The 13201-nt window shown below is 32.1% G+C and overlaps 1 protein-coding gene across 1 annotated transcript; it reads left to right on the top strand.

The window, feature by feature from the left end:
* Window positions 1-12630: 12630 nt before the first annotated feature.
* On the top strand, window positions 12631-13184 carry LOC120150888 (cysteine-rich and transmembrane domain-containing protein WIH1-like). Its single transcript, XM_039163492.1, has 3 exons — window positions 12631-12682; window positions 12780-12951; window positions 13139-13184. Exons 1-3 carry the CDS (start codon window positions 12631-12633, stop codon window positions 13182-13184), a joined length of 270 nt encoding a protein of 89 aa, XP_039019423.1.
* The last annotated feature ends 17 nt before the right edge of the window (window positions 13185-13201 follow it).

Here is a 13201-nt window from a genome sequence, read left to right as displayed (position 1 = left end):
TTGGATAAATCAAAAGGAAAGGTATGACCACAACAAAACTATAATTTTACCTAAAGCTTGTTACGATCGGTTGAATTTAAGATTATAAGATTTTAAATCTGTTAGTGGTTATATCTCGGCCATGTTTGAAATCACTTCAAATTTGAATTTATTTAGAGAGAAAATTACTGATGCATAAATGTTAGAAAAAACATATTCTACTTTCCACACAAATAATATTGTCTAGCAAACACAATATCGTAAAAAGAGATTCAAGAAATATTTTGAATTAATTTCTTGTCTCCTAGTGGATGAGCAAAACAACGAGCTACAAATGAAAAATCATGAATTACGCCCAATTGAATTTGTTTCTGTCCCTGAAGCGAATGTGACAACTAAAATAGGCAAGAATTAAAAAAAAATCATGCCAATGGCAGTGGTAATGGACACGGCCGTGGTCGTGGACATGGATATAGATATGGTCAAGGTGGTCATTTTAGAAACTCATATTCCCACCGAAAATCGGATCGTAAAGATGAAATCAAACATGAGAAAGAAAAGGAAAACAATGTGACCAATAAATGCTATCGTTGTGTAGGAAAAGGTCATTGATCATGTTTATGTCGTACTCAAAAGCACCTAGTTAATTTTTATCAGCAGTCACTAAAACAAAAGGGAAAGAAAGTAGAGACAAATCTTGTGTATGAAGATGACGAAGGTGATTTTGATGCTAGCAATACAACCTACTTGAAAAATGCTGATTTTTATTTTACCCCTGAAGAAAATAATTAAGTCCATAAATTTTCATTGATCGTACTAAACTCTATCAACTTATGTTTATTTTTAATTATCTAGATTTATTATTACTTTTATGAGACAATTTATTGTCGGATATTTTAACTATTTGGATTTGGATATATGTTTTAGACATTGTAATTGTTTTTGTGACTATTTTTTCCTTCTTTAAAGAAAATTATGGATACCTCTCAAAGTCAATTAGCATTGAATGATGAAGATTTATGTCTGGTAGACTGTGCAACTACTCACATTATACTCAAGATAAGATATATTTTTCTCACTTAATAATAAAAGAAGTAAATGTGAGCACTATATCTGGTAGTACAAACATTATAGAAGGCCCCGGAAGAGCAAATATAATATTGCCAAGGGGAACAAAGTTTGAAATCATTGATGTGTTATATTTCCCCAAGTCTTAAAGAAATATATTGAGTTTTAAAGATATTCGCCAAAATGGATATCATAGTGAGACTATAAGTGAAGGAAATCATGAATTTCTTCAAATTACGAGAACTACTCAAGGAAATAAACAAGTTCTTGAAAAGTTGCCTACATTCTCTAATACTGGTTTGTACTACACAAAGATAAATTCAATAGAAACACATGTTATAGTAAACTAGAAGTTTATTGATAACTTTATTGTTTGGCATGACTGATTAGGCCATCCCAATTCAATTATGATACACAAAATAATCAAAAGTTCATGTGGACATTCATTGAAGAGCTAATAGATTCTTCAAAAATATTTTTTCATGTCCCATATTCACTAGGCAATTTAATAATTAGGTCATTACCTACTAAGATAAATTATGAATCAATTACTTTTTTGGAACGAATTTAAGGGATATATGTGGATATATACATCCCCATGCAGACCATTTAGTAACTTTATGGTTTTAATCGATGCATCGACTAGATGGTCCAATGTATCTTTGTTATCAACTCACAATATGTGTAACATCCCAAACTATGGGTTAGTGACTAAATGGTAAAGTTTCAAAAATTTGGTGATTAAAGTAGAAGAATGGATTAGTTCAATGATTTATCTGGAAATAAATCCTAAAAGTTGTTAGTAATTATCAAATGAAGTAGAGGGCAAAATGGTCATTTGACTAATAAATGAATTAAAAATAGATATGATAAGGATATATATGTTAGAGGGGATAAGGATGAAGATATATTTTCTTCATCTTCTTCTTCTTCTTCTTCTTCATGTACGAGAGAGAGAAGAGCCAAGCTTGCAAAGGTAAGATTCCTTGTTAGCTGATTATTTGTTAATTTTAAGAGTGGGTTTTGATCATTAGGTAATACTTAAGCTTATGGAAAGCTTAAGTTGTCCTAAAATCAAAAGATAAAGAAGTTATGAAAGATTAAAGAAAATGAGTTTCTTAAGGAAATTCTGGAAAAGAGTTAGTAAGTGAATTTTGAGTAGGAATTTGACTTGTCATCAATCTAATTAAGGAATATGGAGTGTTAGAATTAGATTTAAAACATGTTAAAAATCTGGTATGATTCTTGAAGTTAATAAAGAGGAGAGGATATTAAGGTTAAAGACGAGATAATTGATTATAAATGAGTTTAAACATGTATATGAAAGTTAGGAATATGAAAGGGGATGAAATATGAAGCATTTGAGTGAAGAGTTGATGATTTTCGGGTTCAAAAAGAGGTTCTGGGCAGAGTGCATCGATGCACATTCATAGTGCATCGATGCACATTCATAGTGCATCGATACATCAAGGTTAAAACCCAGAAATTGTTTGAAGGTGTATCGATGCATTGGTAGTGCATCGATGCACTCTTTTAAAATAAAAACATCGAATGCAATTCATGCATCGATGCATAAGTAGTGCATCGATGCATACCAGTAATAATATAACATCGAATGCATTTTATGCACCGATGCATCAGTAGTGCATCGATGCATACTTTCATTAAAAGATGAAATTGTCATTTTTCTTAGTCTAAGGAGTGAACCATTAGAGTATATTAGTTATAATACTAATATAGATCTATGTATGATAATGTAGATATAGAATGTGATCCCGTTCCGGATTAATTCAAGGATTATAATCGAACCAAAGCAAAGCTAAGGTGAGTGCAATTTAATTTGTACTTATATTATTGAATAAACATTTGGCTTGCGATGAGCCAGTGATGGAGTTACTATGGTAAGAAGTAACTCCTAAAATGTTATTTGATTGGTGATCAATGTTATGATTTGTGTGATTATGAGATATATAAGTTATATGGAAAGTATATATGAAATAAGATATGAGCTTATATGAATATGTGATATGAATAAAGCTATAAGAAATGATTTATGTGAATACATGAATTTGTGATGCGTGTTATATGATATTAGATATATGTTTACACATACATATGGTATGTGACTGAAGAGAATGAACATGTGATTATAAGATCAATGATTACACGTACATTTGGTACGTAACTGAAAAGAAAAGATATATGTTCATAAGAGAAAGGATATGAATATGTAAATTGAATTGTTATAAATGTTAATGCCCATGTTATGTGATAAGAGAGCTAGTGGTATAGTTGGCATGCCAAGGGTAGAGGGTTTACCTATGTTCTTCGGGACATATGGACTGTTTACCTATGTTCTTCTGGACATATAGACTGTTTACCTATGTTCTTCGGGACATATGGACTGTTTACCTAGGTTCTTCGGGATCTATGGACTGGTCCTTTGGGATGAATACTAAACTAAGGTTCGGTGCCCCATGAGGGAATTGATACGAGCTGTGGTGACAGCATTAGTGCACAACCTCAATGTACTCACATACCTTAAGTTCTCAAAAGTATACATGTCCTAATGCAAGGGCTTTAAAGATAATAAATAACTTGTTATGATACTATATATATGCTTACATGATAGAAAGAAATTAGTAATAATGATATGAGTACTGATAAGTATATTAATGATATATGTATAAGTATGCATTATGTTATATGAAATGGTTTGTGGTTTTATTATATGTTTTATATGCCTCACTAAGTCAACGACTTAGCGTGTAAGTGATTTACACGTAGGTATGGAGAGGAGTAAAGAGCGATGTGGAGTAAGACAGATCAGTTCTCCTTACTCAATATCAGATCAGAAAAGAGGTGATTAATATGTACTTTAATATATAAAGTTCTAGTTGGCATGTATTCAAAAGAATATATTGTATAAACTCTGAATAGTTTTGTAAACGTTTTGAATAAGTTGAATGTTATAAAAGTTTTTAAATTACTCAATATTTTATACGAATAAATGTTTGAAAAGTCAATGTGACACTTTGGACTCGTATCCGGGTCGGATACGGGTTGGGGATGTTACATTTAATGGTATCAGAGCTACGGTTTAGCCGATTCTAGGCTTAAATCGAAGTCAGAAGTGTTTTAAAAAGTATACATGCCAAATCAAAGTGAAAAATTCTGATCTGATAGTGTAAGGAGTATGTTGTCTTGCTAATAAAAATAGATTATTATATGATAATAGAAGTATGATAATAAGTGCTTCGAAAGAAGTGAAAGGTAATAAACCTGAAGGTAATAACATTCACCTGCCCTGGCCAGGCAGGGAGAAGAGCGAACACCTCAGGAAGTGATTGTATAAAATTTGGAAAATTATTCTTCATGTTGAAGAATGTTCTGATGTGTTTTCAATTTATATTTCTTTAACTCATAGAATGAATGTATCAAATTAGTTGATAAAGTTACGAGCACCCAAGTTAAAGGGTGGATTTGAGGAAGGTTCTATTGTTATAGACCTTTCGTTAAATGATATGATAGAAGGTTTTCATTTATTCAAAGTGGAGATGTTGAATTGAGTAGTTTTGTTACTACTTTGGTAAGTTAGAGTATGGTGGACAATTGTCACCATAAGAACGTTAAAAGATTAAATGATGTGATTAGAATTGTATAAGAGTTCAAGAATAAGTGCATTGATGACCAGTTTATAGGACATATGAAACTGGAATACACGCGCTTGAAACAAGGGAATTACACCTTGTATGAATATGATTATAAGTTTAATAAGCTAAGCAGAATTGCTGCTGAGTTAATTCCGACTGAAAATGATACATGTGATTTGTTGTTTAGGACTTGCGCCTTAAATTAAAAGAGTGTTACTGGTTTTGAATTTGTTATCGTTTTAAGAAATGGTTAATTGTGTTAAAGCTTTAAAGAGAAAGAGCTCAGAATGAAAAGTTTGGAGAATAAAAATCTCATATGATTAAGAGAATTGGTGCTTCATATAGTTCAGTACCATCAAAGAGAGGTAGAGATTCTGGTTTTTAACTTCAGATAAGGTATGAATTAGTTGTATTCTCTGCCAGAGAATCAAATCTAATGAGAGTCAGACAGACTCAATTAGTATGGTCTGGTACTGAAAGATTAAATATGATAAAGGGTTATAAGGAAGTGCAGATTATAAGTTTGATTAGAAGTAAGAAAAGTATGTAAGGTTATATGAAGAGATTATGTGTATCGTAATACAGACAAGGATGAAAGAATGAGTAAAAGTTTGGATTGTGGTGAATTAATTAGAAAATGAGGAAAGAAATCAATTGATTGATTTTTGATTTTGAGTGATAAGAATTGATGTTACTGTCTACAGGATAAGTAACATTATATGAATGAAATCAGAGTTATGAATTTGAAACAAAGGGATAGTATTGTGTATAAGAAAGAGTGTGGAGATGATAAGGATTTGTACTTTAGAATGAAAGAGTTAGCGTTGACTAACAAGATTTTGTGATGAAATTGTATTGGATATAGTTGTATATTTTGATTACGTAAATGTGATATAGTGAATGAAGTGAGGATTCGTATGGAAGTGTAAATGATAAATTCGATATAGAAACATGAAAAGTGTACAAGGTGATGTGAAAATATTGTTTGACTCCTTAAAGTATATGTTTAATCACAATTAAAGAAGATTTAAAGTTGTGTTTTGGTCAAATGATGACGAAATACAAGTTTGGTATGGTTATAAGGTAATTAGAGAGTTATGAAGGAATAGATGGATTTATGATATAGAGTGATGAGATGGATGTTACTGTCAACGTGATGAGTGACATTATATGGAATTTTAGAAAGGTCAAAGGAAAAATGCATAATCGAATGAGAGAAAATACAACAATGGATTGGTATTACTGGTTATTGTTTATATGATAAGCAACAGAAGATGAATGTATAAACAAAAAAGATAGTTGGAAAACTAAAGGATTGAAAAGTAAGTTTCTGATGATGACAAGAAAGAATAAGTCAGGGAAGCAACATAAGAACATTAGAAGATATGTTCTTATTAAGATGTGCAGTGAAAATTCGAGGACGAATTTTCTTATAAGTAGGGGAGAGTTGTAACATCCCAAACTATGTGTTAGTGACTAAATGGTAAAGTTTCAGAAATTTGATGATTAGAGTAGAAGAATGGATTAGTTCAATGATTTATCTGTAAATAAATCCTAAAAGTTGTTGGTAATTATCAAATGAAGTAGAGGTCAAAATGGTCATTTGACTAATAAATGAATTAAAAATATATATGATAAGGATATATATGTTAGAGGGGATAAGGATGAAGAGATATTCTCTTCATCTTCTTCTTCTTCATGTACGAGAGAGAGAAGAGCCAAGCTTGCAAAGGTAAGATTCCTTGTTAGCTGATTATTTGTTAATTTTAAGAGTGGGTTTTGATCATTAGGTAATACTTAAGCTTATGAAAAGCTTAAGTTGTCCTAAAATCAAAAGATAAAGAAGTTATGAAAGATTAAAGAAAATGAGTTTCTTAAGGAAATTCTGGAAAAGAGTTAGTAAGTGAATTTTGAGAAGGAATTTGACTTGTCATCAATCTAATTAAGGAATATGGAGTGTTAGAATTAGATTTAAAACATGTTAAAAATCTGGTATGATTCTTAAAGTTAATAAAGAGGAGAGGATATTAAGGTTAAAGACGAGATAATTGATTATAAATGAGTTTAAACATGTATATGAAAGTTAGGAATATGAAAGGGGATGAAATATGATGTATTTGAGTGAAGAGTTGATGATTTTCGGGTTCAAAAAGAGGTTCTGGACAGAGTGCATCAATGCACATTCATAGTGCATCGATGCATCAAGGTTAAAACCCAGAAATTGTTTGAAGGTGTATCGATGCATTGGTAGTGCATCGATGCACTCTTTTAAAATAAAAACATCGAATGCAATTCATGCATCGATGCATAAGTAGTGCATCGATGCATACCAGTAATAATACAACATCGAATGCATTTTATGCACCGATGCATCAGTAGTCCATCGATGCATACTTACATTGAAAGATGAAATTATCATTTTTCTTAGTCTAAGGAGTGAACCATTAGAGTATATTAGTTATAATACTAATATAGATCTATGTATGATGATGTAAATATAGAACGTGATCCCGTTCCGGATCAATTGAAGGATTATAATCGAATCAAAGCAAAGCTAAGGTGAGTGCAATTTAATTTGTACTTATATTATTGAATAAACATTTGGCTTGCGATGAGCCAGTGATGGAGTTACTATGGTAAGAAGTAACTCCTAAAATGTTATTTGATTGGTGATCAATGTTATGATTTGTGTGATTATGAGATATATAAGTTATATGGAAAGTATATGTGAAATAAGATATGAGCTTATATGAATATGGGATATGGATAAAGCTATAAGAAATGATTTATGTGAATACATGCATTTGTGATGCGTGTTATATGATATTAGATATATGTTTACACATACATATGGTATGTGACCGAAGAGAATGAACATGTGATTATAAGATCAATGATTATACGTACATTTGGTAAGTGACTGAAAAGAAAAGATATATGTTCATAAGAGAAAGGATATGAATAAGTAAATTGAACTGTTATGAATGTTAATGCCCATGTTATGTGATAAGAGAGCTAGTGGTATAGTTGGCATGCCAAGGGTCGAGGGTTTACCTATGTTTTTCGGGACATATGGACTGTTTACCTATGTTCTTCGGGACATATGGACTGTTTACCTAGGTTCTTCGGGATCTATGGACTGGTCCTTCGGGATGAACACTGAACTAAGGTTCGGTGCCCCATGAGGGAATTGATACGAGCTATGGTGACAGTATTAATGCACAACCTCAATGTACTCACATACCTTAAGTTCTCAAATGTATACATGGGCTAATGCAAGGGCTTTAAAGATAATAAATAACTTGTTATGATACTATATATATGCTTACATGATAGAAACAAATTAGTAATAATGATATGAGTACTGATAAGTATATTAATGATATATGTATAAATATGCATTATGTTATATGAAATGGTTTGTGGTTTTATTATATGTTTTATATGCCTCACTAAGTCAACGACATAGCATGTAAGTGATTTATACGTAGGTATGGAGATGAGTAAAGAGCGATGTGGAGTAAGACAGGTCAGTTCTCCTTACTCAATGTCAGATCAGAAAAGAGGTGATTAATATGTACTTTAATATATAAAGTTCTAGTTGACATGTATTCAAAAGAATATATTGTATAAACTCTGAATAGTTTTGTAAACGTTTTGAATAAGTTGAATGTTATAAAAGTTTTTAAATTACTCAATATTTTATACGAATAAATGTTTGAAAAGTCAATGTGACATATCAGACTCGTATCCGGGTCGGATACGGGTTGGGGGTGTTACAATATGGCATTTACGAGGTTACTTTCTCAATTGATTCGATAATGAGCCCATTTTCCATATTTTTCTATTTAGACAATTCGTCTTGATAATTCTGGAGAATTTACTTCTTACTATTTTAATGACTATTGCAAGTCCATTGGAATAAGTATTGAACATCATGTAGTTCATGTTTAAACACATAATTGTCTTGCATAATCTTTAATTAAGCAACTTCAATTGATAGCAAGACCATTACTCATGAAGTCTAAACTCCTAATTATTTCTTGGGGGCATGCAATTTTACATACATCAACATTGATTCGCATCAGGCCAACGAGTTATCATAAAATCTCTCCATTACAAATGATTCATGGTCAGGAACCAAATATCTCATCTAAGAACTTTTGAATGTGTCATATATGTTCCAATAGCTCCACCATACAAAAGTAAGATGGGTTATCGGAGAAGGATGGATATATATGTTGGATTTGAATCCCAATAAATAATTAAATATCTAGAACCATCTACTGGAATTTATTTACCGCTTGTTTTGCATATTGTCATTTTGACGAGTCAATTTTTCCAACATTAGGGGAGAGATCAAACATCTGGTAAAGAAAATTAATTGGAAAGAATATCATTATCTCATCTTGATCCTCGTACTAAGAAATGTGAATTAGAAGTTCAAAAGATTATTCATTTACAAAGTTTAGCTAATGAATTGCTAGACGCATTTATTGACCCAAAGAGAGTGACTAAGTCATATATACGAGTCGTGAATGCCCTAATAACACTTGACGTCCCAGGAGGACAAATTCTAGTTGCTAATATGTCTAATGCACGTCTAAAGCAGGGTAGACCAATTGGTTCCAAAGATAAAAATTCTCGAAAAAGGAAAGGAGAAAAGAAGAATGATTGTCAAATCGAGGAAACAATGGTTTTACCAAGATTTCTATAAGAGAATTCAGACATGATTGATAAAATAGTTTCAGAAGAAACTCAAGTACCTGAAAATGAAGAGATCTCTATTGATTATGTCATATCCAATATTAAATGGAACCGAAATCAAATCGACGTCGATAATGTTTTTGCATGCAATATAGAACTAGATGTTATGAATGACAAATAGGATCATGAACCAAAATCAATTGAGGAATGTAGACAAAAAGATGATTGGCCAAAATGGAAAGAAACAATTGAAGTTGAATTGAAATCGTTAGCGAAAAGAGAAATGTTTGGACCAGTAATTCGTACACCTTCAGGTGTGAAACCAATGGAATACAAATGGGTCTTTGTGCGTAAAAGAAATGAAAAGGGAGAAATTGTGAGATATAAAGCACGTTTAGTTGCAAAATGATTCACACAAAGACTTGGAATTGATTATGAGGAGACATATTCTCATGTGGTGGATGCAACTACATTTATATTTTTGATAAGTCTGGCTATAAGAGAAGGGTTTGATTAACACCTAGTGGATATAGTAACAACTTATTTGTATGGCCCACTGGATACTAACATTTACATGAAACTCCCTGAGGAATTTAAACTGGCAGAAGCAGTGAACTCAGGTTCTCGAATATATTATTCAATCAAATTGAATAGATTCCTCTATGGACTGAAACAATCCAGACACATATAGTATAATCGCCTAAGCGAGTTTTTGTTAAAAAATGGTTATAAGAATGATCCAGTTTTCCCATGTATTTTTATTATGAAGTCTGGAACTGGATACATTATTATTGTAGTATATGTTGATGATTTAAATATCATTGGAAATCCTGAAGAGATTCAAACTGTAGTTGATTGTTTGAAGAAAGAATTAGAGATGAAAGATCTTGGAAAATGATTTTTTTAAGGTTACAAATTGAGCACCTAAAAGATGGAATCCTTGTGCATCAATCAACATATATAGAAAAAAGTGCTAAAACGGTTTTATATGGATAAGGCACATCCAGTGACTACCCAATGGTTGTAAGAGCACTTGAACTGAGTAAAGATAATTTCTATCATCGGAAAAATTGGTCCCAAAATATCATACCTCGGTGCAATTGGGGAATTGATGTATTTTGCTAGTCATACCCGACCTGATATATCATTTTCTGTAAATTTGCTGGCAAGATTTAGCTCATGCCCAACTCAAAGACATTGGACTGGAGTTAAGCAAGTATTTCATTATCTCCAAGGCATAAAAGATATGGGTTTTTTTCCATAATAAATCCAAAACAGAGTTGATTGGTTTTGCAGATGCATGATTTATATCATATCCTCATAATGGTAAATCACAGGCTGGATATGATTTTACATATAATGGTACAACAATCTATTGGTGCTCCATGAAGCAAACAATTGTAGTAACTTCTAATCATGCAGAAATCTTAGCAATACATGAAGTTAGTCCTGAATGTGTATGGCTATGATCTATGATTCAACACATATGGAATAACTGTGGTTTGTCATATAGAAACGAAGTTGCTATTGTCTTATTTGAAGATAATACAACTAGGGATGACAACTCAACCCGAACCCAACGGGTTCCGACCCGACCCGACCCGATCAGGTCAGATTTTTTTTAAAAACAATTTAGGTTCGGGTCGAGTCGGGTTCTTTTATGCACTGTTCGGGTCGGGTCGAGTTTAGGGTGGAAAAAATCCGACCCGACCCGACCCGAAAAATATATATAATTTTACCATATATATTTAGGGATAATTACAATAATACCCTCTATATATAATTTTTTCAATTAAGTAACTATTTTTATTGAATAAAAATATATTTTTTATTATTTCGGGTAGGGTCGGATTTCTAAGTCATATATTCAGGTCGGGTTGAGTCGGGTGAAACCTTAATTTCATCGGGTCGGGTCGGGTCGGGTCACGGGTGGAGGATCTTTTCTTCTCGGGTCGGGTGGCCCAAAAACCCGACTCGACCCATTGCCATCCCTAAATACAACATGCATTGAATAACTCAAGAGTGGGTACATCAAAGGTGATAGAACAAAACACATTGTACCTTAGATTTTCTTCACTCATGACCTTCAGAAGCTTAAAGAGATAACAATTAATCAGATCAATTCAAGTGGGAATTTGACAGATTTATTCACTAAGACACTTCCTACATTTGTGTTTCAGAAGTTAGTACATTACATTGGAATGCGTCACTTTAAAGATCTCAAGTGATGTAGCCATTAGAGGGAGTAAATACACGTTATACTCTTTTTTTCCTTAACCTTGGTTTTTCCCTATGGGTTTCCAGGTAAGGTTTTTTAATGAGACAACATATTAAGTGTAAATACGCATTGTACTCTTTCATTTCACTAGGTTTTTGTCCCACTAGGTTTTTCCTAGTAAAATTTTAACGAGACACAATTAGACGAAATTACTCCTATAAGTTATGAATATATTATGTGGAAGTCATTATTACTCCTATTAGTTAATTTGGCTTTTAGCATTCTTCAATGAATTGAGAAGATGAAATGCCAAAGGACTTTACTCTTCACAAGAAAAAGATACAGATACATCTATCTCTATTTTCTCTCCCATATCTCTCCTTTGTTTTAAAATAATTTTAATGTTTTTCCATATTATTTTTAAGAATACAATTGTCTATATTCTCAAATTTTATCAATTATCTTTATTATCAATATTTTTTTAATTTGATTAAATTTTAAGGCTTTGACATTAAACCTAGAAATTTATAATTGAAATTAATATAATGTTAAAACATTAAAACTAGAAATTAATTACCAACAGGGGTTGGATAAATTAATATTTTTTTATTTTCTTGTTTAATAATAATAATTGAAGATAAGTTTTAAACTCAACTTATTACAATTAATTAAAACACAATAATAGTAGGTTTCTAATTTTAAGATATATATTGATTATAAGCGGTAAGTTTTTGTTGTTGTTATTGGTTATTATTACGAGTAATCGACACCTCTGTATTACCTATAATTTGTTAAAGATCGAATTTTCCTTTTCGATCTCTACTATATAACACTTCCCTAATTCCCTTCCTTTTTTGCATAAACGTTTTATTTCACTTTTTCTTGTGAAATTTTCCAAGGGGGATTTCTTTTCTCGAGAAAGGATTAGAAAAGAACAGAAAAGAAACGGAAAGAAAAAGGCATTTTTCTACGGAAACGATTAGCACATAATATTAGAAGGAAACAATGAGCTATTATGATCAAAAGCAACCTCCCGTCGGTGTCCCTCCTCCGCAATGTCAGCTCTCGATTTTTTCCCTTTGTTTTTTCAATTACATTTTGATTATTATAGAATGTATTTACTCATTATTTGTTCTTTTTTTTTTTAATTATAGATTATCCGCCACCTCCGGGATATCCACCGCAAGAAGCTTATCCTCCACCGACGTATCTACCGCCACAAGGGTATCCTCCTCAAGGATACCCTCCTCAAGGTTATCCTGCTCAGGGATACCCTCCTCCCTATGCCCCTCAGAAGGAAAAGCATAATGGTTGCTTACAAGGCTGGTAAGCTCCTCATCCTATATATATATATATATATATATTCATGCATGGTACGGGGCCAAAGCCCCTATTTGATCCTTTTCTCCACCCTTTATTGCTGTGAATGCGTTACTCTCGAAACTTATCCGTAATTGTAACCGAAATTTAAATCCCTTCGAATCTAATTCTTGGTTTTCATTTGTACCTGCAGTTTGGCTGCTATTTGCTGTTGCTGCTTGCTGGATGCTTGTTTTTGAGGGAACCAAACTTTGCC

The sequence above is a fragment of the Hibiscus syriacus genome, unplaced genomic scaffold (assembly GCF_006381635.1).
Source record: "Hibiscus syriacus cultivar Baekdansim isolate YM2019G1 unplaced genomic scaffold, ASM638163v2 tig00111027_pilon, whole genome shotgun sequence".
Taxonomy (NCBI): Eukaryota; Viridiplantae; Streptophyta; class Magnoliopsida; order Malvales; family Malvaceae; genus Hibiscus; species Hibiscus syriacus.
This window is presented reverse-complemented; position numbering and strand designations above follow the sequence as displayed.

Coding starts and splice junctions, on each gene's coding strand:
- LOC120150888 (XM_039163492.1), top strand. CDS start 12,631: ATGAGCTATTATGATCAAAAGCAACCTCCCGTCGGTGTCCCTCCTCCG. Junction 12,683..12,779: donor CGGTGTCCCTCCTCCGCAAT/GTCAGCTCTCGA, acceptor TTTTAATTATAG/ATTATCCGCCACCTCCGGGA. Junction 12,952..13,138: donor AATGGTTGCTTACAAGGCTG/GTAAGCTCCTCA, acceptor TTGTACCTGCAG/TTTGGCTGCTATTTGCTGTT.